The sequence below is a fragment of the Eublepharis macularius genome, chromosome 4 (genome assembly GCF_028583425.1).
Source record: "Eublepharis macularius isolate TG4126 chromosome 4, MPM_Emac_v1.0, whole genome shotgun sequence".
Lineage (NCBI taxonomy): Eukaryota > Metazoa > Chordata > Lepidosauria > Squamata > Eublepharidae > Eublepharis > Eublepharis macularius.
In genome coordinates, this window is record NC_072793.1 from 133,994,518 (window position 1) to 134,020,066 (window position 25,549).

Consider the following 25,549-nt stretch of genomic DNA (forward strand, 5'->3'; position numbering starts at 1 on the left):
GCTGCAGCAAGAGGGGAAATTGGCAAAACCATGCTTCTTGTTCTTGAACAAGCACTCGTGCAGGTCAAAGCAGAGCTTGTTTAAGAGGGGAGGGAGTGATTTCTTATTTTTCCTCAAGTTGTCTCTCTTTGCACTGCACTGCAACCTGTTCCAAAGGGCTCTGTTCTGAGGCTCCCTGAGATTCATCAACTTCTAGGCTATGATTAACGATTTGGGTTTGGGCAACAATACCCAACTCTCCAAAATCAATCACCCTTACAATGTAGGCATATTTGGAAACCTACTTAAATGAGCGGCTGATGTAGGCAAAATATTTGTCTAACGCATAAGAATGAGGATTTGGGAAACATGAAATTATCATTCTTTAGTAGGGCTGTAGTTACAAAAATCATTTTTATTTCAACGGATCTAATTATTATTCTCACAAACCAGGCAAAAAATTAACTAATAGCTTCATATGGGTAAACAGATGCATTGAGCAAGTAAGACTGGCTTGTACAAAAAAGTAAAGCAATCCCAAACATCCACTTGTACTAGTACCAAAGAGGGGGGGGGGGAAGGGAACATTTAGAAGGAAATGTTCCAAGGTAGCTTGGAACATTTGACATGGCAGACATCAACACTTAAAATTGTGTCTTAAATTTCTAATTCAGTTACTTCTTCAATGGGTGAGGTACAGAAAACGTGGTGATACAATCTGTCATGGGGAATTTCTCCCAGCACTCTTACAGCAGGTTTTATGTAATGAGCTAAATATATTGGAAAGTGGCAAAGTAGAGATTGTTAGAATTGTGGATGTTCAAAGTAGTAATAAACAACTTTTAACTAATCAAGAAGTAGATGAAAGGCTCCTGAATCATACATCATATCCTTGAGTTTATTTATTTTACAACGTAAGCATCACCTCACCTAACTTTAGAGCTGAGATTTGAAATAATTTGAATTCATACATTCATGGATTAAGACTAGTTCCAAGAGCTTGATTCATTTTATTCATGTCAGAAAATATGTTAACTTAGTTATAAAGAAGTATTCTATTATATAATTGTTTAGAACACTGATGCTTGAGAACCCCTCCCCACTGCCAAAGAATGGGAGGAAAACTCTCCTTTCTGAGACCAACACCATCATTATATCATTACAATGGCCTGCTGCCCAAGGAGTCAACTTCCAATTTAATTAGTGCTTCCTTAATAGAAGACCCACATAGCCTGGAGGAAGATTCCTTAGTCTAGGGGACCTTTGTCACCGTAAGGTAGGATACTGCCCACTGCGTTTTAAATAATAACCAGATGGTATTTAAGCCCAATTAAAGCAAGTTTAATTTACATAGTTTCCCTGTACCACATGGTTGGGGTTGCTTCCCTTGACAGGCTACTAGGATACAGTTCTAAATAGGGTGTGCACCCCCCATCCCCAAATCTGGGAAATCACGATCTGGGTTTCAGGTATCTCAAAAAAAATCTGGGATTTCTGAAATATAGGAAAGATTCTCTGTGTCGTGGCCCAGTCTGGACTCGATGAGAGTCAGGACTCCTCTGGAGGAGAGGAGCCTTGTGTAACCAGCCAGGACTCCTCAGGAGAAGAGGAGCTCCGTGTAGCCAGCCCTAGCCCTGACTGAGCAGAAGCTGGTGATCAGGAACAACAGCTGCTGGCTGATCAGAGTTCACAGCCAGCAGCTGAGGCAGAGGCACCAGCACCCTCCGGCCCCGATACCACATGGGAAGCTCAGTAGGGACGTCAACGCTACAGGTGAAGCTCAACCAGGGGCTTCCACCCCCCGGTTCACCCACACCCAAAGAGCGCTGCAGACAACAGCAGAGATTGGAACTGCAGGAGAGATCGCACAGTGCTTGTCTCCTGAGCCGACGCCAGCTGCTGGAGAGTGGTGATGAGTAAAGTCAGGGTGGAGCCCCGGCAGCTGGCTCCAAACCACACTTGGCTATAAAGGCCTGGCTGGAGAAACTGTCAGGCATGGAAGCAAAGTGTTACCTACCTGCAACCACTCTGTGTCTCTTGTATTGTGCTCGTGCTTACTCCTAGACCTGCCGCTAGCTGTAACTGACCTTGGACTGGACTTGATCTGGCTTTTGGATTCTGGACACACCCCTGGCGTTTACCTCGTGCTCTGACTATGGATTGGACTTGGCTTTTGAATCTTGAACTCCCCTTTGGCTTTATGTTGGTGCTCAGACTTCAGACTATCAGCTTGGGCAGGCCCAGCCCACAGCACTCTGTTTAAGACAGATCAGAGAACCTTAGATTTATTCAGCCATTATTCCCTATAAGGAAAACTATCTGAGGACTATCCGGGGGGCTGGGTGGTGGTGGCATTTTTTAAGCAAACTCTTGTCCTCTAAAGACCATCTATGTTTCAGGAAGATTGGACCCTCGAGTCCAATTCTATGAGTCCCTGAAGAAGGTGCCCCCAACCACTCATCATTGTTTCCTATGGGGAAAACATTTCTAAGCAGGCTCTCAGACAGAAACACACAAGGTCAAAGCTGCCAGTGGCCAAAGGCACACCCCCAAATGCAAGAGGAAGCCCAACAGAACCAAACTGAAGCAAAGGAATGAATGAAATTCTTTCAGAGCCAAAGTAAATCAAGGGGACCAACATCAAACCAGAAAATCATGTCAAAATAGAGAATTCCACCCAAACCAAACTGAGCCAGTGTGACTCATAGAAACCAGACAGACAAGGAGAGCTCCTGCACAGATTGACCATTTCCTCCTGCCTCAGTCCCCATCCCTCTGCCTGACTATCCCTCCCTCCCCTCCCTCCCCCTGGGAAAAAAGTGAGAGAAGCCCACTAAGGAGCCTTCCAGAGGCTGAAGCCATGTTTACCATATTTACCAGGATTTACTCAGATTTATCCAGAGATCTGGATCCATGTTCCCACCTTGGATCACATTTGATTTGGGAAACCCGGATTTAGCCATATTGGCAAAAATCCAGCTTTCCCCTCCAAAAGCCAGATGGGGATTGCACACCCCTAGTTAAAGTAGATATGATAAAAAGGATAATTTCTGGTCTTAAATAGAGCTTATTCATTTACAAAAATGAACATAATTTGACTCTCCTAAAATTACTAATATTTCTATTATTAACAATCAAACCTGCAGCTACCAGATTCTGGAAAACTGAAACAATCCCTTTACAGGAGAACTAGCTTTGTGAAATCTAACATCTTCTGACAATGGATAAATTCTGCAGTAAATCCTACTGAGTTTAATGGAATTTACTTCCTTATGAACATATTTTAACACTGGTAGACTGCTTTGTGAAGTTCTAATCCTATTCACATAAATCTAGGAATAAATCTACTAAAATCAAGAGAAGCAATGGGCTTGGGCTAAGGCACACATACTATGGTTTAAGTCCCATTGAACATAAGCCCAGTTTCATGAGAACTATGCAGTTAAATTGTACTATTTTCAGTGGGACTTAATTCCAGGACAGCATGCTGTTTAATATTCTTGCCTTAATGGAACTTTTTATTTCTTAGAAATCAGAGAACAAACAGCCCTTCATGCAGCCCCTTCAACTACTCTTTCTCTCTTTCTTCATCCCCCCTCCACATAAAGGAAGCGATTAGGGCTAAATTTCTTTTTTTGGTAGCTCAGCCAGGACACCTATCTTGTGTTGAATGCAGGCATCAGACAGGCAAGGTAGAAACAGGCAGCACTTGCCTCACAGGAGCACAGAGAAAAGTTGTAATTGCTGCTGCTTTTGCTTGTAACATGGGCATGTGTGCAGTAACTCCCACCCTGCAGCCTAAGAAGCAAACTTGTGTGCCTTTACAGATTAGGGTATGCAGATTAATACTGGGCTGCAGGCCTTCACTTGACCACATGAGATGGCTTCTCTGAAGCCATCAAGTTAACATGTGTGCCAGCAGCCTAGTCAAAAGTCAGAGCCCACTACGTTTACTCGTAAAGAAGCCCTCTAAATCCTGCTATCCACTCCTCCCAACCTGAGCTGCCTTTCAGCTCAGCTCCAGGCTTTCCTTCTCACCTCTGTCCTGCTGCAACCTAGCCAGCAAACACTGGATTCCAAGCTTTCTGTGCTTCACCCACCCAGCAGCCCCTCTACCCTGAAGGCGCAGGCTCTGAAGAGCCCTGCGCTCTGGTAAGACAGTCTGGGTCATTATCTGCTCCCTCTGTCCTCTTTCAAGCCTTGATATCAAAGGCTGAAAGAAAAGAAAGTGCGGGCCGGGGGGGGGGGGGGAGTGTCAATGAGAATCTGTGAGTGCAGCATATTTTTATCTACACTGCTGCTGTAACATAGTGGTTAAGTGGCTGGGCTCTGAGCCAGTAATTTGCTGGTTCGACTCCCAATACTGCCGTGGACTCAGCCCCAGCTCCCCAGCTGTATTGTGGGAATAATAATAACACTGACTTTGTTAACAGCTTTGTTAACAGTATGGCACTAATCTGTCCAAAAGAGCAGTATATAAGCACATGGTTGCTATTACTACTACTACTACTACTTCTACTATCATCATCATCATCATGATGCTCTGGGGGCCCTGGGGCCTGGGGAGATTTCATGCCATTACAAAGTACATAAGATTTGACAACAAACATACAAGAGAGGAATGTAGAGCTGTCTGATAAACTAGCTGCCTTCCTTGACATCTGGACTACATTTATCAAGTAGCTTCCAAAGTGGTACACACCAAGCATCAACTTATCATGGATGAACAGTTGGTTGGCTTCAGAGACTGTTCTCCATTCAAGTAAGACATGCGAGGCAAACCTGACAAATATGAAATAAAAATACAGTGGGGTTGTGATAATTAGACATCGTATCCTCTCAAAGGAGAAGTTTGCCTAGGCGGGCAGCCTGGAACACCACGTGAATCTCAGCTGTTGTGCTATGTGGCGACAACTCTGGAGTCTGGTAGAACCACAGAACCAGTGGGAAAAATGTAGTGGGTGATAATTTTTTTACCAGCGTAAAGCTGCAAATTTAAAAAAAAAACCAGCTGAAAATATACTAGCTGTGGGAGATTTTGCTTGCTAGGCTTGCAGCAGCAATGACATGAAGTGTCAACCTGCTGCTTGTAGATTGGCATAACCAAGAGCTTGCATATCTCTCACTACAGAAAGATATGTTATTTTGGTAGGAAAAAAGACCCCAAATGCAAACAATGCTTTTGTTAACGTACATTTTTGTTAAAATATATATGGCAGTTTATGTTAGTTTTCTAATATTCAGGTTCAAAACAGTGTTTTTGTTTGTTCAAGCCAAAAATAAAAAAAATACAGTCTTATAAAGAAGCAAAAATGGTGTGAGGTATTCAATATGCAAAGGAGAAGGGCACACATACTCAAAAGAAAATTCTGTCTCATCTGAAAGAGTGTTTTCAAGCTCTGGATGTTTTGGTGTTATCAAACCCAATGACTTCTGCCACCACAAATATTATTGTGGGACATTTCCTACTGCAAGATACATTGGAATTTGGTTTGGGGTGAAAATTATACCACAAACGCATTATGTGTACATTTTCTTTACAAAATGGTTTGAGGGATTAAATACTGTGGACCATGTCATTGGAAAACTTGGAAGAAAAAGCTGGAGTTAAGGGATGCGCCTTAGATTGGCTTAAATCTTTCCTTACAGGTAGAATTCAGAGGGTTGGCTTTACAGACTGTCACTGGAGTTAGACTTTCCTCATGGGATTCCACAACACTCAATCTTATCACCCTATTATTCAATCTCTACGTAAAGCCCTTAGAGCCAGTTTGGTGTAGTGGTTACAAGTCTAATCTGGAGAGCTGGGTTTGATTCCCCACTCCTTCACTTGAAGCCAGCTGGGTGACCTTGGGCTAGTCACAGTTCTCTGGAGCTCTCTCAGCTCCACCCACCTCACAGGGTGTTTTGTTGTGGGGATAGTAATGACATACTTTGTAAACTGCTCTGAGTGGGCATTAAGTTGTCCTGAAGGGTGGTATATAAATCGAATGTTGTTGTTGTTGTTGTTGTTGTTGTTGTTGTTATTATTATTATTATTAGGTAAACTTCTTATTCATGGTTTTGGCTGTCCTTGATATGCTGATGGAACCCAGCTCAGTATCTCTTTATTCAAACTGCATGGTGATTCTATAAAGATCTAGAACCAGTGCCTTACACCTGTGGTTAATTAACTAAAGGTGAACAAGTTGAAATGGAATCCTGATAAGATGGAGGTAATGGTGGTTGAGAAGACTGAGGTCTTTTACTACTGGAGAAGCAAGCCAATGCCATTGCAAAAAAAATAATCCTATCATCTGAATTTAACCTGGCAGTTGGTCCCCTGCCTTCACTTGGCTAATCTGGCGACATAGATCCATGCCATGGTTACCCTGAAGTTAGACTAGAACATGCATGTCATGCATGCTCCATTGGTTAGGGATCAGTTACCAGGCTCAAGTCAAGGTACTGGTTATCACCTACAAAGCCCTCTGTGGTCTAGGACCTACATACCTGTAAGACCACCTCTCTTACTATGCTCTGCCATAGCAGCTTTGGTCATCTTGGCATCTCCCTGCAAATTGGTAAGATCAGAAATGATCTGTTTAAGTATATTCTCTGGAGTGGCTTCCACCTTGGTGAAATGGCCAGCCTGCAGAGGTTAGGAAGACTCCCACAGTTCTCTCATTGCACAAAATTTGAATTACATTTGAATGTTCAGGACAGCAGGAATAAGAAGTGTAGCAGGATAGCACAGTTCAGAAGGACACCTTCATATGGGTATGGGATATGGGTTCTGCATTGCCTTGTATCTCTGTAATCTCTGCACTGCTTGCACTATATTGGCCTGGGAAGTTTGCTGTTCACATTCTCATTCAATTTTGTACTCCTAGTTGTTCACTGGATATCCTAAACCATATGATCACATTTTTCCCTCTTTCTCTACTCCATAGCCTTGAGTCTTGATGAGAATGGTAAATAAATACATACATAAATAAATACAATAATAAATGGCTTTAAAAAGGGATCAGACACAGGGGATATAATTTGTCATGGCAGCTAAGCAGAATCAGCACATCTAAAGACAGTATACATCTGTATTCCAGTTGCAGGTGGTCAAAGAAGTGGTGCTGGAAAATGCCGTCAAGTTGTAGTTAAGTAATGACTCCTGTCAAAGTCATAATCAAGGCCAACCTTGATTAGCTTCCAAGTGGGGAGGACTGTTACCCTCATGTCTTGTTTGTGGGCTTTCCAGAATAACAATAACATTCGATTTATATTCCGCCCTTCAGGACAACCTAATGCCCACTCAGAGCGGTTTACAAAGCATGTCATTATTATCCCCACAACAAAACACCCTGTGAGGTGGGTGGGGCTGAGAGAGCTCCAGAGAACTGTGACTAGCCCAAGGTCACCCACTGGCTTCAAGTGGAGGAGGGGGGATCAACCCCGGCTCTCCAGATTAGAGTCCCACGCCACTACACCAAACTGGCTCATCGCTGTTTGGAAACAAGATGTTGGATTGGACAGTCTTTGGGGCTGATCCACTGCTTTCTTATGCTCTAATGTTTCCTTCCTTCCCTCCCTTGTGGGCTGAATTCATGCCTAATGTGAAACTGAATAATTTGCAAATGACTCAAAAACTATTGGGCTTTTCTATAAATATGGGGAGGTCACAAGAGAAGAGACTTCAAACACTAAAAAACTATTAGCCCTGTCTCTTGGGTATTATCTATAATAAAAATAAGAGAGAATGCAATGAACAGAATACTTCTCTCTTTTTCCACAGGATACGTAGCTGAGGGTTTGCCTCATGTGAAAAAGCGCGTATGTGCTGTCTTGTTTTACCTAGTGAAACAAATATTCAGGAACATCAGACACTCAGTCCTGTCTGACTTTCCTTATTTATGTGAGCAATTACATCTTTTAAAACCACTTAAGTGACTGAAATAGTAAACAGCAAGGGAAATAAAACATGTTGAATTTAGCATTTTATGGAGTTTTTCCAGAGTATCCAGTTTCTCATTAAATACGTTTTTCTACAGGCAGAATAACAAATGTGATTGAAGTAGATGTTCAGAGGCACTAGATCCATTTTAATTTCAGCTTTTAAAAATATATATCTATAGCTTTAATAAACCTAGAGGTAGGCTCTGATACCTCCAAGAACTGTAGGCCAAAGATCTATGCTTTTTAATATCTAGCTGCTTTTCAATAAACCTTTCATCACATTAATGGCTAAGTCATACTGATTGTAAAGCAGTTGTAATGAGGCAATTAGTAAGGCCTGTGACAACCATGGAGAATGAAATGAACAAGCCTTTCAACACACACCAGATGGATATCTTCAATATATTTCTTATTATCTGCTTGTGGTGATACGCCTAAAATACATTGAATCAGTACTCAAGAAGACCATTTGAATTGGCTAGGAAAACAACATAAACAACATACACATGGATGTGGCAGACTGTTATATTACATGTGCATGTTTTGTATGATATGATCAGAAAGAATTTCTTTGGGGAAAAGAAGTCATTAATCCATCGTTTTTTTTAAAAAAAATCACTCATTTCCTGCATTCTATGGTATTATTTTCAATTCAGTGTTTAAGGGGGGAACAGAAAACAAATTTTTCATGAGAACAAAGATAAGGTCAATATTAAGGAAAAGGTATGTCCTACTCCCAAAGAGCCCTGAACAGTGAAGAAATGGAGTGAACTGGTTCTTTGAGCCAGATCAGACATGGTGCTGGAATGGCTTTGATTGCTTTCATTATTGAGAGCAACACTTCATCTTATCGCCATCACTGATTTATAAAACACTTGCACTATTACAGGTTCTGAGCAAACAAAAAGATAAACAAGGTCATGGCATAGGTATATAATCTAAATTAAAACTGAGAATAAAAGAGAAAGAAACATAAAGGGGAAATTGAAACCTTTTGACAAAGATTACAGAGAAACTGTGAAATGGGAAGTAATTTAAGTTGGAGCAGAATGGTATCAGGAAAGAAATGTAAGATAAAGGTTAGTTTTTAAATAATTTCTTACCATAAGATAGAAGACACAAAGGAAGGAAACTCCCTCTTTAGGCCTCAAAGGGTCTTTGAGAACCAGGACGAAAAACAGTAGAAAAGAGCTGAGATTTTACAAATTTATTCATTAATGGATAAATGGAAAGTAGGAAGCTAGAGAGAGAACACTGAAGACAGATCAAGGAGGGTGAGATTAAGAAGATACTGAAGGCCAGAATAAGTCTGAACTTGATGCAAAATGGTGGAGGAGCCAGTGATGAGAAATACAGAGGAATGTAACAAGGTTAAAGTAAGAAGACAGAAAAGAGGATTAAGTGAATAAAGCAGCTGGAAGAGAAACAATTGATTTAAGAAGGACAGTGGTAAAGACAGTGAAAGGTCTGGGATCAGTTGCTACTGCTGAGTTGCTAAATGCTGGAAAAGATTGTATGGCAGCATATTGTGATGTAAAGGCAGGGCAATAAATGAATATTCCAATATATTTTTACCTTGTCCTTTCTCGGAGCATCATTTTACTCTCACAACAACCTCACTGATAATTAGAATACAAACACTTATACTGTTAGCAGTTAGACCTCTTCTCAAGCTGAGAGGGCAGTTTATAGATGGAATATCATAAACCCCCTTCCTCAAATTCTATAAGCAAAAGGCTTATTAAAATTATGTTTTGTGTTCATGTTGCTTGAAAAGTACCATGAACATTAGCAGAATACTGCTAGTAGTGGTTGCAGTAGTGAAAAGAAGGGCCAACAGGGAGATTGCCTAGTTGTGTGAATCCTCCAGAACTGTGTGTCTTGGAAATAAATATTTAATAATAGTGAACAGGCACATTCCAGATAAAATTAAGTGCTGCTGATTTCAACAGGAGAGACCTCAATATATGAGTAATTCCAACATTTAAACCAGTGGGATCTATCCATGCTTTATTTGGGGAAAAATAGTTCTAAAGTTTTGGACAGCGAAGTGTGACAGAGAACCCCTTTTTGATGCATTCACTGACATCCAGTCTTAAGAGTAGACTGATATGATCTTTCTTCAGTGAAAGGGGGGAAAAACCTGTGGCACCTTAAAGGCCAAGATAATAATTGTGGCATTAGATTTTGTGGACTGGAGTTCATTTCAAATCTCAAGATAGTGCTTGTTTTTAATTTTCTTATTGTATAGAAATTAATGCATCCTGAACTGCTTTATAGTGTAATCCTAACTGAAGTCAATTGGCTTAGAAGAGTATAATTCTGCTTAGATTGAAGCACTATCAAGCCTCCTGTTGAGGTGGGGCATCCCTCACCCTGAGCTCCCATGGGATTTTTTTTAAAAAGACATTACAGGTATAATGATGCCACTTCTGGAACCGCCCGCCCCCCCATGTGATGGTTTGCAACCAATCAGGACACGGAGGGATAAGGGTAAGGGTGAAAGACAGGGGCCAGAGCTTACTCTAAAGAAAATATTCTGCACTTTAAAAAAAACATGTTAGCTTTGATATAAAAAAATGCGCAGGGAGAAAAACCACAGAAAAGCTCAAAAGATCAATTCTGCAGCAGATTCAGCCTTTCTCCATGCAGAATGCAAAACAATTCTGGAAAGCAGTTTGGAGACTGAATGAGGGTACTTTGACCGTGTGTGCAGAACTTGGTGGATACATCAAAGCTGTATGGAGCCAGAGTCAGTGGAAAAGCCCCATGCAGAAAATACCCTTCTTCCACTCAGGAGTTTGAGACAAAGTTTGAGCAGTTTGGGAAGCCCAATTGCTGTGTTATATTTCAAGATGGCTGGCGATTAAGGAGGGAAGGAACATAACTGTTCTAGCTCCTGGTTGGGGCACCTGAAGGTGGTCATCTTTTGAGCTGCCATAGCTCAAAAAACAAGAACAGAAACAAAACGGCACCTGCAAGAATAACCAAGTTTATTTTTGCATAGACTTTTGTAAGACCTCACTTCTTCAGATGCATATGAAGTGACAATTTTATAGAAAGATTTATAGTCAAATTCACAAGGAGAAAAAAAGCATGGGAGAGAGAAGAGGAACTGATGCATGTTGTAAATCAAGGTTGTTACTAGGGTTGCCAGGTCCAAGGTGGGAAATTCCTGGATATTTTGGGGGTTGAGCCTGGAAAGGGTGGGGATTGGGGAGGGGCTTCAAAATGGTATAACACCATACATCCCACCCTCCAAAGCAGCCATTTTCTCCAGGGGAACTGATCTCTGTCACCTGGAGATCAGTGGTAATTCTGGGAGATCTCCAGCCACCACCTGGAGGCTGGCAACCCTAGTTCTTACACTTAATGAATGATGAGAGCTGTTGCAGGTTTCAGCTTCACAGTGAACCTTTTTTATATTCTTTGTTTATCCTTTTGTAATTTGGTTCGTCTCTCTGTAATTTAACTCCATGGAAGATTGGAACCTATCTCATCATTTTTTAAGTCTAAGGATCCTGATTTACAACATGCTATCGTTCCTTCTCTCCCCCTCCCCCATGTTTCTTTTTTTCTGTTCGTTATTTTGGCTATAAATCTTTGTGTAAAATTTTCACTTTGTACGTATCTGAAGTTCTTAAAAAAGCTTATGCTTGGTTAGTCTTAAAGGCGACACTTGATTTCTGTTTTACTTTGTCATAATAGGCTAGCATTGCTAATCTTTTGAAAGTATTACCCCCAAAAAAGAACATATATGTCACATGGCTATCCATACTTATTTTATCATGATCTTTGATGGATGAGAAGAGAGGAAATAATAAATAGAACCAGAAAAAGCAAGAGGAGATAAGAAAGGAATCCAACTAGCCTGGTATCAAGTTTAACACAGAGGTTTCTGAACCTTCAAGGTAGTGGTGGCGAACAGAGGACAGACACGTACCAGGGTAAGTTTGCAGGAGGCAGCTGTGCCAAAGTTTAGCGGGATGGAGGAGCACACACTGCCGGGCAAGAAGTCCCAAGAAAGAGTCTTACAAAGTTAAAAATTACATGACACTTAATAGTTAACAAGACTGTCTAGTGCTTTGCAAATGGAAGAAATTTTATGTAGGTGGAAATGAGTTGCTTCTGAACCCTATCTTACTTTTTAAAATAACACTGAATAAGAGAGATGTATCACTATGAATTTGTTCTCATATGCCACTATATTTATGACAGCAGACAGTACAACTTAACAGCCTTTCAATGGCATGCAGCTAATAATGATCACATTGTAAACTATGTAGTAGTAAGAGTTTTTATGTCATGCAATAATTGAAGCACTTAGCCTGAGGTACTGCAAAAAAAAAAGGAACCAAAATGCCTGAAAATTAATATTTACACATTTCATGTAAAGACAGCTTGCTTAATATACATCACCTCATAATATTTTGTGATATTTCCCTTCTCTTGTCATCATGGGGAATTTCCCTTCTCTTGTCATGGGGAACAATATAGTTCATTAAAATTGTTATTTCATTAAAATTCTACCGTTTATATTTTTAGGGTTGCATCCTATGAACAAATTCCATAGAGTATTAGATAGTCTTTTCCACAGTGTGTGCATTCCTCTTCCACTAAAACTTCAATTTACAAAAGGGCCCACTGATCTTGGGCAACCTGAAGTTTTAGCAGAAGAGGAAGCATGCTCTGCAGCAGTGCATGGAACTCATCCTGAAGATCCAAGCCTTACAGCTGACTAACAACCCCCGCACAGGTAACCCATCCCAAGTCATGGCTCAGGAAGGGGCGAGGATGCACTGACAGGTGAAAAGGAGCTGAGGAGTCATCCGCCCCTCACCCCTCACCAGCAGCACCCCCCCCCCAATTGCCAGCATGCCCCATGTCCGCAAGCCAGCATGGCCAATGACTGCCAAGGTGGCAGTGGCCCAGGGAACTGAACCTGCACTGCTGTTGGGTGTGTGTGCCCCACAACCCATGTCAAGGCCCTATGAGGCCCTGACACCCAGGGAGAGGTGAGAGTGCGGCCGTGAGTTGGGGTGACTGGGAGCTCGTTCCTGTAACCATCCTGTGAGGGCACCCACACCACCCTCTGACTCCGCTCCTCACATGATCAGTGCCCCAAGCAGTCATGGCAGCAGCAGAACATCCAGATGTGGACAAGGAGCAGTTCTCCGCGGGAGGGCTGTCCATCACCCAGCCTCCAGCAACACCTGCAGCAGTACAGCTGCCACTGCCTGTCCCTCGAGACACAGGCACCCTCCTGTTGGTGCAACAGCCCTCACTACGGCTGGATTGGTGTCAAGGTCACAGCCATCGATGCACATGTCCTTATCCCTACCTCCAGGTAGGTTGCTGTCTGGCCCATGACCAGCATTCCATCATGACTGCCTCTCCAGCACAGCATCACAAGCAGACAGCCAGCCCTTGGCTAAACCTCAGGTTCCAGACAGTTGCGCGAGGCTCTGACTGCTGCATGAGCAGCCACAGTTCCCATCCTGGGCAAGCTCTGAAGACAGCCTCCCCTCTCTTGGCAACTCAATAAAGTCCCTCACTTCCCCATGGGGCAGCCCAGCAGCACATCCCCAAGGACAGTCCGTGGTTCTGGGCTGCAAAAGTTGCTGTGGCTCCAAAGATGCATCAGGCACCTCTGCCCTGTTGTGTGGCTCAGCTCCCAAATGGAACAGGGGTCCGGCGGATCCATGAAAGCTGCTGCCACACTTGGCTTCTGTCCCATCCATCTCCCCTTCACAACGCAACGTGGGGAGCAAGGTGGGATGTGGGGTCTCGACCATGTGTGGGTATGTGTGAGAGGGCAGGCGGTCGAAACATGCCGGGATTGAGGCTAGTCCTGTCAGGCCAGCTCACAGTGCAGGTATGGGAAGGCATCACCAAGACCACTCGTGCTTTATGAGTAAAATACAGAGTAATTTTAAGAGTATGAAATGATATCCTTTTCTGTCCCAGCTCTTGCAAATACGCTATTTGCACATTATTGACATCTTGCTTGAAATGTTCAGAGGAAAATAAAAGATACCCCAAGACTTGGGGAAAAAACTCAGTGTTAATAGGAAAACACCAAAAGTTCAAGGACAATACAAAGTCTCTGGATGCATGAACTTCATGGCATTTTAGTCAATGACATATCATGAGATCCAAAGGAATACATGCATATCCTTCACGTGATAGATTTTTGAATGCCACAAAAATGAATTAAAATATGTCACTAAGTCTCAGCTCTGTGATTCTATCCAAACTAATATACATCTTGATTAGGATATAGACTCCCAGACATATACATGTAAAATAGAGTACTTTCACAGTTCATTTAGAGTTCACAACAGTTTTCTCCATTTTATATCTTTCATTATGGGACAGATTTTTAACAGTGTGAATCTCAGGTTGCAGTTAATACCCATGACTCAGCCTTACGGGTATATTCTCCGCTTCATGCACACATGTAGCTCCCATTAATGCTAATGGGATTGAGCATTGGGGAAAATAGAAGTACTTTCTAATATCCACTGACCTTTCTGCACAGTGAAGGAATTCTTAAGCCATGTGAACAAATGAGCAACATTGCATTCACTAGGAAGCAGGCCTCCTAGTTAAGTGATAGCACAGGATGAGGTAAGTGGAACAAACTTTAATTCACTGAGACCTAATATTGTATAGGCCTTGACATGGATAGCCCAGGCAAGCCTGATCTTATCAAAACTCAGAAGCTATGCAGGGTCAGCCTAGGTTAGTAATTGCATTGGCAAGCCACATCTGTTAGTCTTTTGCCATGAAAACTCCATCAGGGGTTGCCATAAATCAGCTATGACTTGAGGACACTCTCTACCACACTAGGTACAAATGTGATGCCACACAGGCTTCTTTATCTGGATTCCTAACTCCACCTTGATTGTTTGGCTATCTAAGAGCCAAACTACAAGTGACGTCTTACACAGGTTGGACACTAGTCGGCTTCCCTCAAGTTTTGATGGGAAATGTAGGCGCCCTGGTTTTACAGCTTGGCTCTCATTACAGCTGCAAGACCAGGATGCCTACATTTCCCATCAAAACTTGAGGGAAGCCGACTAGTGTCCAACCTGTGTAAGACGTCACTTGTAGTTTGGCTCTTAGTTTTTTTTAAAAAAAATTGGTCGTTACTTTTTACCATGCACATGGGGAGATGATACTAGCAATTTTCCTGGTATGCACAACTGCCAATTTATCTCAAAAGGGAAACATCTCTTTTCAGCTTCGGTATACACAAACCAGAACACTCAGGGTTCTGGTACTTCTGTACCAAAGCTGAAAATATGAAAGTTGCCCCTTTCAGACAAAATGGCAATAGTGTGTATCAGGAAGATCTTATGTAGTAAGGTTTTTTTCGATATTGTGGTACAAAGGAATGACTGAAATGGACTAAAAAATCTCTCCTTTAAGCATGGCATAAACTACTTGAAAAAGCCTCTGTAAAAACTGTGGGCAGAAAAAAAACAGCAAACCCAGGCCATCTATTTATGCTGGTGTTTGGAAAAATTAAAACTGACAATGTTAAAACACTGTGATTGATTTATTGCTTTGTAATCAATCTCTTTTGATCTATTTTCCAATGGATATTTTTTTTCCACAAATGAGAGAGAGAAAGTGTTTATCAGTGTTATAATCTATATGTCTGCTGCCTAAAATAATTTATCAGAGGCAAGACTACTCATAAAAAAGTACATAATTTAATTTAAAATATTTGTCAATGTCAGCACATCTAACAAATTACAACACCAAATGCTATTGCCAACATTTTATTATTACATTTAATTTGGTGATAGAGAATTTCTGGGCATATATTACAGAGTCTTCAGATACATAAAAAATGAACAGTGGCTAAAAGTATTAAATCATGCACTGATTATATCTTGAGAGGGCGAAAGGCTGGTATGGCAAGGGCAACAAGAGTAAGTTACCCATTTTCTCTGAACATGACAAATTATATTGAAGCACTTAGCAGGATTTTAACAATCCTGATACCAACAACAAGCATTTCTGTTTTCATATTAGGATGATCAGAGAGACCGCATTGCTCACTAGAGCACAGGACTTGAATTCCAATTTCTGCTCAGTCACATATTCTTAGCTTAGCTTTTCACTATTGCCCAGTAAGTATTTCACATTGGAAAAAGAAAAAAAATATTGTAGAGAAATTTGCCACCAAGGCTACAATCTTAAAATTAGTTCAATTGCATACAGAAATGTTTCTCAAACTTTCTGAAGAGAAGCCCATTTCTAAACTTTCTGTACTTTGTCAGTTCACTTACAGATTACCTCCATGCTACATTCTTCCTCCCCAACATAAAATACAGGACTCTTAGTTAACAAGTTCATATTTCTTGTTTATATTTAGAATTTATAAATATATAGACTACTGAGCACCAGGATTATTTCATGGTCATTTCAAACATTACAGCAGAGGCATATCCAAATTGCTATTGGGCCTTCCAGAGACCTCTCTTCCAGCACGGTGTGTTGCTCCTCCTTTTCATACCTTGCCTGTAAATTGGTCACAACCCACTTTGGGGTCCAGTGCCACAGTTTGAAAACCACTGGTGTACAATTCTGTAATACATGATGGCATACAAACAGTTGTTTCTCTGGAACACCTTAATGACTTTCTCCTTATTTATGCAATGACACAGTTCCTAATGTAGTAGCTTGGTAACTGTGCCAATATTATGGAAGATGGAAGGAAAGGGGTCCCTGTTGACTCTGGGTTCCTAATTGTAGCCATTTTCTTTAACTTTATAAAAATAAATAAATTGATAGAACTGATTATATCAGATCATACAAAGGTGCTGATCTAGGCAGCTTCACTCATGAGTGTACATGTACCTAGTGCAGCTGCCTAGACCAGGACCTCTATGTGATCTGGTTTAATCCATTTTATCAATTCATATATCCAGAGAATGAAGGAACATGATGAAGTTCAGTGCTGAAAGGAAGAAGCTTTGATATAAGGCCTGGGAACTAGATGGGAACTAGATCTGAGATGGACAAAGGGTATTCCTTGTAGTGGGTGTAAACCAATAGGCTCTTGCAACAGTTACACTCAAAGTATACATACAGGCACTGCAGAAGAGCTAGTCATGTTTCAAAAGGTTTGTTTTGTCTTTTTCATAAGACTAGGAAAATCTTTAGCAACATTGATCAGAAACTTTGTTTCTTTTTTCCATAGAGGGAATTTGGGAGAGAAACAGGGAGTAAACACAATGGAACTGGGCAAACAAGATGCCACAACTTTATTTGCCAGACAAATGGTTAGCATATGAGGAAAAGGACAGAGGCCCAATCGATCGGTCTAGCTCAGTAGCTATGAAGAAGCTAGCATAACCCAACTGATGGGAAAACCTGAGAGGAATAATGAAAGCAGGGCAAGTACAAACATAGGTGGGCTCACATGACTTTGGGTGGCTCTCTGGAAGGAGGGAGTACATTATTCCAGTGGGTGGGTGCTCTAAGATAACCCCATTCTCTAGCTTCATAAAGGCTCTGACTGTCTTGCAGACTAGGCACCAGGACTTTTTTTCAGGGAAAAGAGGTGGTGGAACTCAGTGGTAGAACTCAGGACTGCACAATGACGTCACTTTGGGTCAGCTGGAACAAGGAGGGAGTTTTCTAAAGTTTAAATCACCCTTGGTGAAAAAGGTCACATGGCCAGTGGCCCCGCCCCCTGATCTCCAGACAGAGGGGAGTTTAGATTGCCCTCCGCGCCAGCGGCACATAAGGCAATCTAAACTCCTCTCTGTCTGGAGATCAGGGGGTGGGGCCACCAGCCATGTGACCATTTTCAAGAGGTGCCAGAACTCCATTCCACTGCATTCCCGCTGAAAAAAAGCCCTGCTAGGTACGTATTACTGTTATCTATGCATTATTTCTATTAGTATTATTCTCATTATCTATGTATTTTTGTTGTTATTGTTTTTGTTGTTCCCTGTATATGATTGCAGGGTGCCCAAAACAATCAACTCTAAAGTCATCATACCCCTGACTGAAGCAAAGCACGGTGACATGCAATATAGTGGATGATGACAGCAGTATAGTGGATAGTAATACAGCAACTAAGAAAAACAACAACCCAAACTGAAAAACAACACTAAAATCACTCAGAAGATCAAGAGATGAAGTGATCCTCCCTCTCAGATCAGAAACCAGCAACCAACTAAAATTCATGTTGAGCCATAGTCTTGGGAAAAGACAACCAACCAGGTGGAGAGTGGGAATTTTGCTGCGGAATGAGCAGTAACTTTAACTCTCTTATGCAATCCTGTACCAGATAGGATAAAAAACAGATCTAAACAGAGGCACAAATAGTTATATGGAAAAATGTGATGCCAACGAGACTCCTTCTTCACTTCCTCGCATGGAGTGCAGGGCCAAATGAACTCCCATTTAAGTATGGATCACAACTATTCTGGATCAGGAAGATAAGAAGTTTCCTGTCACTGGAGTCAGGAGTACATTTTTAAACATATGATTACTAAAGTAAACTTACATAAGCCAGATACAAAGCCAAATCTGGATACAAAGATCACTAATGCAAATGACACTAATCTCTGTGTGCGAATTGTCTAGAAATGTATTTTGTCTGTAGTATTTTGCACGAGCTGCTGATTTAATTTTTCAACACTAAATTGAGGTTCATTTCCAAAGCTACAATCTTGCAATCCTTGAAACATGAAGTCAGTGATCTTGAACATGAGGAATTTCATCATAGATGTAGCATCTCAAATAAGCTAATTGCTTTAAGGCAAGCAAAAGCTGTTTAGCTACAGCAAAGAAGATAACTAACTTCATTACAATTTCCAGAATGATGGTTTTGTCTATATCCCGCCCCCCACAAATAGCTATGGTCAAACTAAATGCGCAGGTTTTTAAAGAGTTGACCCAAATAAGGTTTCCTGCAGCCACGCAATAGCTGCGGGGAATGACTTAAAAAAAAGAACAAGAGCCCAAAAAGCCTTTGAAGGCCACTGCAGGGAAAGGAAGAACTTCTGCGTCCCCCTTCAAGTTATTTCCTTGTGTAAAAATAGCATGAGGGGGAGGGTATTTCCCTGTTTTTACTGCTCCATGTGCACAGATTATGTGGAACAGCAAAAACAGACCCCTTCCTGCTCACTATTTGGAAAACAGCTTGAGAGAGAAAGCAGGAGCCCTTCTTTCCCCAAGGTGGTATTCCGAGACTGTCTGGATTAACAACCATTCCCCACAGATGCTGTGTAGCTGGGAAGGGGCAAACCTGAGTCAGATCTGGGGAACCTGGACTCAACTCTTTAAAAACCTGCACATTTAATTTGGCCCTCAGATTTTAAACATGTCAGGTTCTAAAATAAAAAGATAAAAGCAGAGATGGTTTTTAAAGTTGCGGTATCTTGAAGAGATGGGGAAGAATATCATTACCTTTCACCACCAAGCTTCCAGTGCTGCTGGCTGCCCCAAAATGGTTTGCTGCTGTGCATGTGTAGCTTCCAGCATCAGCTTTAGTAACATTGGCAATTTTCAGAGTTCCATCTTCTAAAAGAGTTATTCTGAAAAGACAAGGATGTGGATTAGACTAAAAAAACCCAGGTAGTATAACACTCAACATTAATTATTTACAGTTTAAACAGCTGAGAAATCACTGCCAACTGCAATGGAAGTTGACCAAAGAGAATTCTCAGGAGGCTGAAATGCATTAATACTACATATACCATTTACATGAGTTCTACATGTCTTAACTTGAGGGCAACTCCACTTTACGGAGTGTGAAACTGGGAAAACTCTCTGGATATGCTTCTTTGATATTCGTTGTTCACTATGACAACCCCTCTAAGATGTACCGTGTCAGTGTTAGAAACTGCTAGTCAAAAACACTGAGGATAAAATTCCCAACATCATTTAATATTTGGAAATTAGGAGACTTAAATTTAAATTTTAGCTTAAGACAGACATGGTAATTGACCCTGGGTCATCATGATAAATGATAGCAGAAATACATGCACTGTAGCAGTAGATGGTCAAACAGATGACCTGGGAACTCATAAACAAGTTGAAAATGGACATCACCAGTCTTTTTTAGTAAATAAAGCTACACTGCATCTGTTTTCTTCTCAGATTCCCCTTCTCTATATATTGAGAGTAATATTGGCTTATTTTGCTAACAAGGAAGATGAGAGCGGAGAACATCTACTGGAGATGTTCTAATTAGCTTCTAGATCTATATCAGACACTATGCTTTATGTTGTAAAATGTTGAGGGAAGTGACTGTTTTTTCACCAGTGCTTAGTAAAAGAAGGTGTCAGACTCCCCTGCTGGGTCAGATTCCAGGACTGTGGCACCCTCCAGCATCGTCTTTTCTTAGTTCAGCTGTAGATGAGCTGCAGGAGGCAGCACCCCACCACTTTGGCCCTTCCTCCTTGGACTGGCCTAATATAGAATTATCTGGGGGTGGACTGACCCTGGACTCCCCCAATGACCTTTCTTCAGGGGCAGTTCCCTAGTGAATGAAGGGAATTTGGACCAGTGGCCTCTCTAGCTAGGCCCTCCCTTCTCCTTAGAGGTTTTAAGATGCTGCTCTGTCTGCCTTCTCAGGCTCTAGGAGGCTCTAGCTGTTGCCAGTCTCCTCCTCTGGCCTGTTCCCAGGTGCAATCTGCTGCCTGAGCCCTGTCTCATATGATGGGCCTGCAGAGAAAAGCCTCAGAGAAAAGCTCTGAGGCTAGTGCACCTTTGGGCATGGCCTTGCCCTTGCTTCTTTCCCCACAGCCTCCGGTTGAGCGGCCTACCTCAGCAATGTCCCCAGTCAGAGGTTCCTCTGGAGTAGGTGAGTGCAAGAGAGGGATGCCGCCCCCAGACACAAAACTGTTAGCTTAATTAATGAATATTGCCTTTTTGTGCTAACAAGTGACGCACTGCAGTATTTTACTTGCTTTGCTAAAAGTGATTAGCAATGCATGTTGCAATGAGAGAAACAGTCATAACTGATTCACTGGTATACAGGAACATACCGCACTTTGGCCCCTTTTGCACTCAGTCTTTACAGCACATTCATTACCTATTTCGCATCCCATCTTTGTCTGCCTTTTACATGTCCGAGCTAGTCATGTGATGCAGCTCTGGGCTATGTTAGGTTTTCCCCGGGGTATCTGGCTGCAGAGATATGGTGGAATTTTTTTTGCCTCAGCTGCCAACTCGTGCTTGGCCCGGTGTATGCGTGTGTGAATGGCTCGCCTCTCTCAACACCCCCATCTTCCTTTCCTATCATAAATTGATTGGCCAGAGCAGATTTAACCACACCCACCCTCATCAGCTCCCCTAATACTTATTTTGCCATTTTTTTTCTAAAGGACATTTGGTGGCAATGCGGTGCAACATCCTTCATCTGGCCCGGGCTACCCCGAGGGGGGAAAGATGGGCACAGAGCGTGAAGGAGGCGGGAAACTCCACAGGTCCCAGGGTGTCTGTCCTGCATTCCTGAGGAACTGGGGCTTGGATAAGCAGGCAGCCCCGGAGGGGATGGGGTGGGCTCTGGCTATGCGCTGCACACGGTGCTGGATGAACAGAGCCAGGGCGGGCAGCAGCAAGTGGCAGCACAGCTGTGCCCATTGCTCACCTCCTCCGCTTCCTTCCCAGGTGTGTGGAGCTGAGGTGGGTTCTTCTCCCCTCCCTCCTCAGCTCCCTGTCTGAATTTTGGGAGTTTTTTTGTATTTCTGAAGTGTAGTATGTTGCTGTGAGTGGCAGCTCAGCTGTGCCCATTGCTCGCCTCCTCTGCTTCTTTCTCGGGTGAGAGAAGCCGGGGTGGGCAGCGCAGCAAGCCCCGGACGAGCTGCCCTGGGCACTTCCCTGCTCCACTGCCCTCCCATGTGAGTGGAATGGGGGTAGGCAGTGCAGCGAGCCCTGGCTGAGCTGTGTTGGGTGCTTCCCTGCTCTGCTGCCTTTCCTGCTCCTGCTGCTCTGTACTCCACCCTCCTCAGCTCCCCATCTGATTTTCCTTATTTTTTTTTTTTGGGTATTTCTTAAGAGCGGCAACGTTGCAGTATTGTGAATTTATGTGAAAAAAAATTAAGCACTTTAAAACAGAAGCATGAGCATTTAACAATTATTGTGATGCCAGGTTGAGCAAGTGCACAGAACAAGCAGAACGGCGACTTGCTTGGGATGGGAGCTTTCCCACCACAAACAGAGTGGTTCCCCCCCATCCCCCTCCTGTAGCCTTCACTGTGTGGAACGCTGTCTGCTTTTATTGTCTTCTCCGATTGCAGACAACAGTAATAAAAGGTTGGCAGTTGAGGGGGAAAGCATGGGTTGATGTTAATTTCACTGTAGCTGCTCTTGTGCCATCCTCCTTGCAAGAAAAAAGGCTCAAGCTGTAATCAGTGCTCAACACCACTCATTGCTACTTTCGAACGTGTTAAGTTTGGGTGGCTGCACAGAGAGGACGGGATTTTAGACTAACAAAGAGGCTACGTCACAACAGCACAACATTACCACGTATGCGCAAACTTAAAACAAAAAAACCCTCCATGATGTGTGTATTCAATGAGCTTGGGGAGATGGAGGAATTATGCAAGTTCATAGATAAAACCTAGGTAGGGTTTTTATCCTCCCAGCAAAATCTCCCCATGCCACACCAGTGCTATTTAGGAAAAAGAAAGATGGGGAGTTGAGGTTATGTACCGATTATCGGGGAATCAATGCAGTCTCCATGTCTAATGCTTACCCCCTCTTACTTATTAGGGATATCCTGGGGGTAGTAGCTCAAGGAAAGACATTCACAAAACTAGATTTACGTGATGCGTATTTCAGGGTACGAATAAAAAAGGGTGACGAATGGAAAACGGCATTTAACACCCCACTGGGCCAATTCGAGTACCGAATAATGCCATTTGGTCTACAAGGGGCCCCACGACTGTTCATGAATCTAATTAACAATGCTTTGCATAAGTATTTGTACAAAGGGGTGGTGGTCTATTTGGATGATGTACTGGTGTACACGCAAGACCTCACTTCCCATGTGAAGCTAGTAAGAGAACTGTTAAGAACCCTGCTTCAGCATCGATTATTTGCCAAGCTTTCTAAATGTGAATTCCACAGGAAAGAATTGGACTTCCTGGGCTACCGGGTGTCCCACAAAGGTTTGGGAATGGACCCAGCAAAAATTGAAGCAGTGTTGGGATGGGAAGCCTCCTGAACTAAGAAACAATTGCAATCTTTTTTGGAATTCGCGAATTTTTGTAGACCCTTTATTAGGAATTTTGCCCAGGTTGCATTACTGCTCACTGATTTACTAAAAACCAAAGGGAGAGGCCCAAATGGAACTAAACCAAGCACAAAGTTAGTATGGTCTGGGGAATGCCAGAGAGCGTTTACGGGATTAAAATCTAGGTTTACCTGAGCCAGTATGCATCTGACGAAGAGAACTGTGATTCTCGAAAGCTTATGCTACAATAAAATTGGTTAGTCTTAAAGGTGCTACTGGACTCTTTTTGATTTTGCTACTACAGACTAACACGGCTAACTCCTCTGGATCATCTGAGCCAGTATTGCACCACCCAAATAAAGCTCATAAATTCGTAATACAGGTAGCTGAAAGTGATGTGGCTACAGGAGGAGTTCTATTACAAGAAGGAGAAGACAGGAAGATGCATCCCTGTGCTTAGATATCAAAAAAAGTTTGAGATGCCGAGCGGCCTTGGGATGTCTGGGATAAGGAAGCAGCCACTGTTAAACTGGCTTTTAAGCACATGGCGGCATTGGTTGGAAGGGGCCAGAGTACCTTTTGAGGTGTGGACAGACCATAGGAACTTGGAAGCTTTGAGAAAACCGCACAGACTGGGAGCGAAGCAGATAAGATGGGCAGAGTTTTTCTCCCAATTTAATTTCACCCTTAAACACTTCCTGGGGAAGTCGAATTTTTTGGTAGATGCCCTGTCTCGCCTCCTACAGCATGCCAGCCAGAGAGAGGAGGTAGTAGACACAATGTTTCCCCCCATCTAATTGGGGGGTGGCAGTAGTTACTAGGAACCAAACTAGAAATGGGACTTCTCCGCTGCCTTCCCTTTCCATGGATTGGGAAGAGAGGGTGAAGAGAGAACTAGAAAAAGACCCAGGGGAGGGATTACCAGAGCAATTGGCAAGAGAATAAATGGATGTTGGTATCAAAATGGGAAGATGTATATTCCACCAGGACTGAGGGGAGAAGTATTAAAAAATTGCCATGATAGTAAGCTGTAGCAATCAAAAGGGAAAACCCCAACTAGTTCAAAACTTATAACAAATCCTTTACTACAAATATTTAAAGTGGCAAGTGCTCAAATTTCATACATATCATCAGTGCCACAGACTATTTCATAATAACATACATATACAATCATAAACCAAGGACATGACTCCGGGAAAATATATTAAGTATGTACAGTTCATTTGTATAATAATAACTCTTTTCTTTTGCAGCTTGTATGTATCAATAGCTGTTGACGGATGGAGAGATGAAAATCCGATACAGACGCTAGCAAGCTATTTTGGCTACCTCAAAACATTGAATCTAACCCAAAGGCAGTTCTAATGGCCCAAAATGAGGAAGGATGTGTCCTAATATGTGGCTACCTGTCAAGTATGCTTAATGGGAAAACCGAGAGGGGAAAAACCACCAGGATTGTTACAACCAATGGAGAACCCCCCTCAACCTTGGTCTGTAGTATCAATGGATTTTATCATGGATCTTCCTCTGAGTAAAGGAAAGACAGTGATTTGGGTGGTGGTGGACCTGTTCTTTAAACAGGCTCATTTTGCCCTTGTGCCAAGCTACCCACAGCCAAGAAGCTAGCCAATCTATTCATGCTGCACGTAGTGTGGCTTCATTCTTTCCCTGATAAAGTAATTTCGGATAGAGGCCCACAGTTTACTGCTAAATTTTGGAAACAGTTAATGGAAGTGACCGACATCACCCAAGGGATGTCATCAGGATACCATTCAGAAATGGATGGGCAGACAGAAAGGGTCAATCAGGTGTTAGAATAATTTCTAAGGTGTTATATAAACTATCAGCAGGACAATTGGACAGAATATTTAGCTTTTGCTGAATACTGTTATAACAACAGCATTCACAGCTCTACCGGAGCATCGCCTTTCAAGATCACCCAAGGGTTTGAGGGCAAGGCGATGTCATTTATTAGAGACACTCATCCAGAGAAAGGAGGACAGGAGAAAACTGAACTCCACAATTGGTGGAGGGAAATTGTAGAACAGTGGGACCTAAATTCACAGACCCTGAGAAAAGCAAAATAGGATTACAAGGCCCAAGCAGACAAGAAGTGCTCATTTCAATGGGACTTAAAAGTAGGAGGACGGGTATTTATATCTACAAAGAACTTACGGGGAGAAGAGTCTAGTAAAAAATTAGGTTGGAAGTTCGTAGGCCTTCTATTATTCAAAATAATAGAATTCATTAATGGAGTAACAGTAAGATTAAAACTACCAAAGGTTTTAAAGAGTGTCCACTTCATTTTCCATTGCAGCCTCCTAAAAAGGGCACCAGATCCGGACCAGTGGCACCCAGAACCGGGGACTCCCTCCCCTGTGATGGTGAATGGCCAACCGCACCATGAAGTAGAAACTATTCTGGATT

The 25,549-nt window shown here is 42.4% G+C and overlaps 1 protein-coding gene across 1 annotated transcript in view; it reads right to left on the reverse strand.

The window, feature by feature from the left end:
- LOC129328520 (contactin-4) overlaps positions 1-25,549 on the reverse strand; it is a 418,707-nt gene that overhangs the window by 72,339 nt on the left and 320,819 nt on the right. Inside the window, exon 11 of the mRNA XM_054977634.1 lies at positions 19,348-19,475. Coding sequence (XP_054833609.1) covers positions 19,348-19,475 — 128 coding nt within the window. The remainder of the gene's footprint in view (positions 1-19,347; positions 19,476-25,549) is intronic.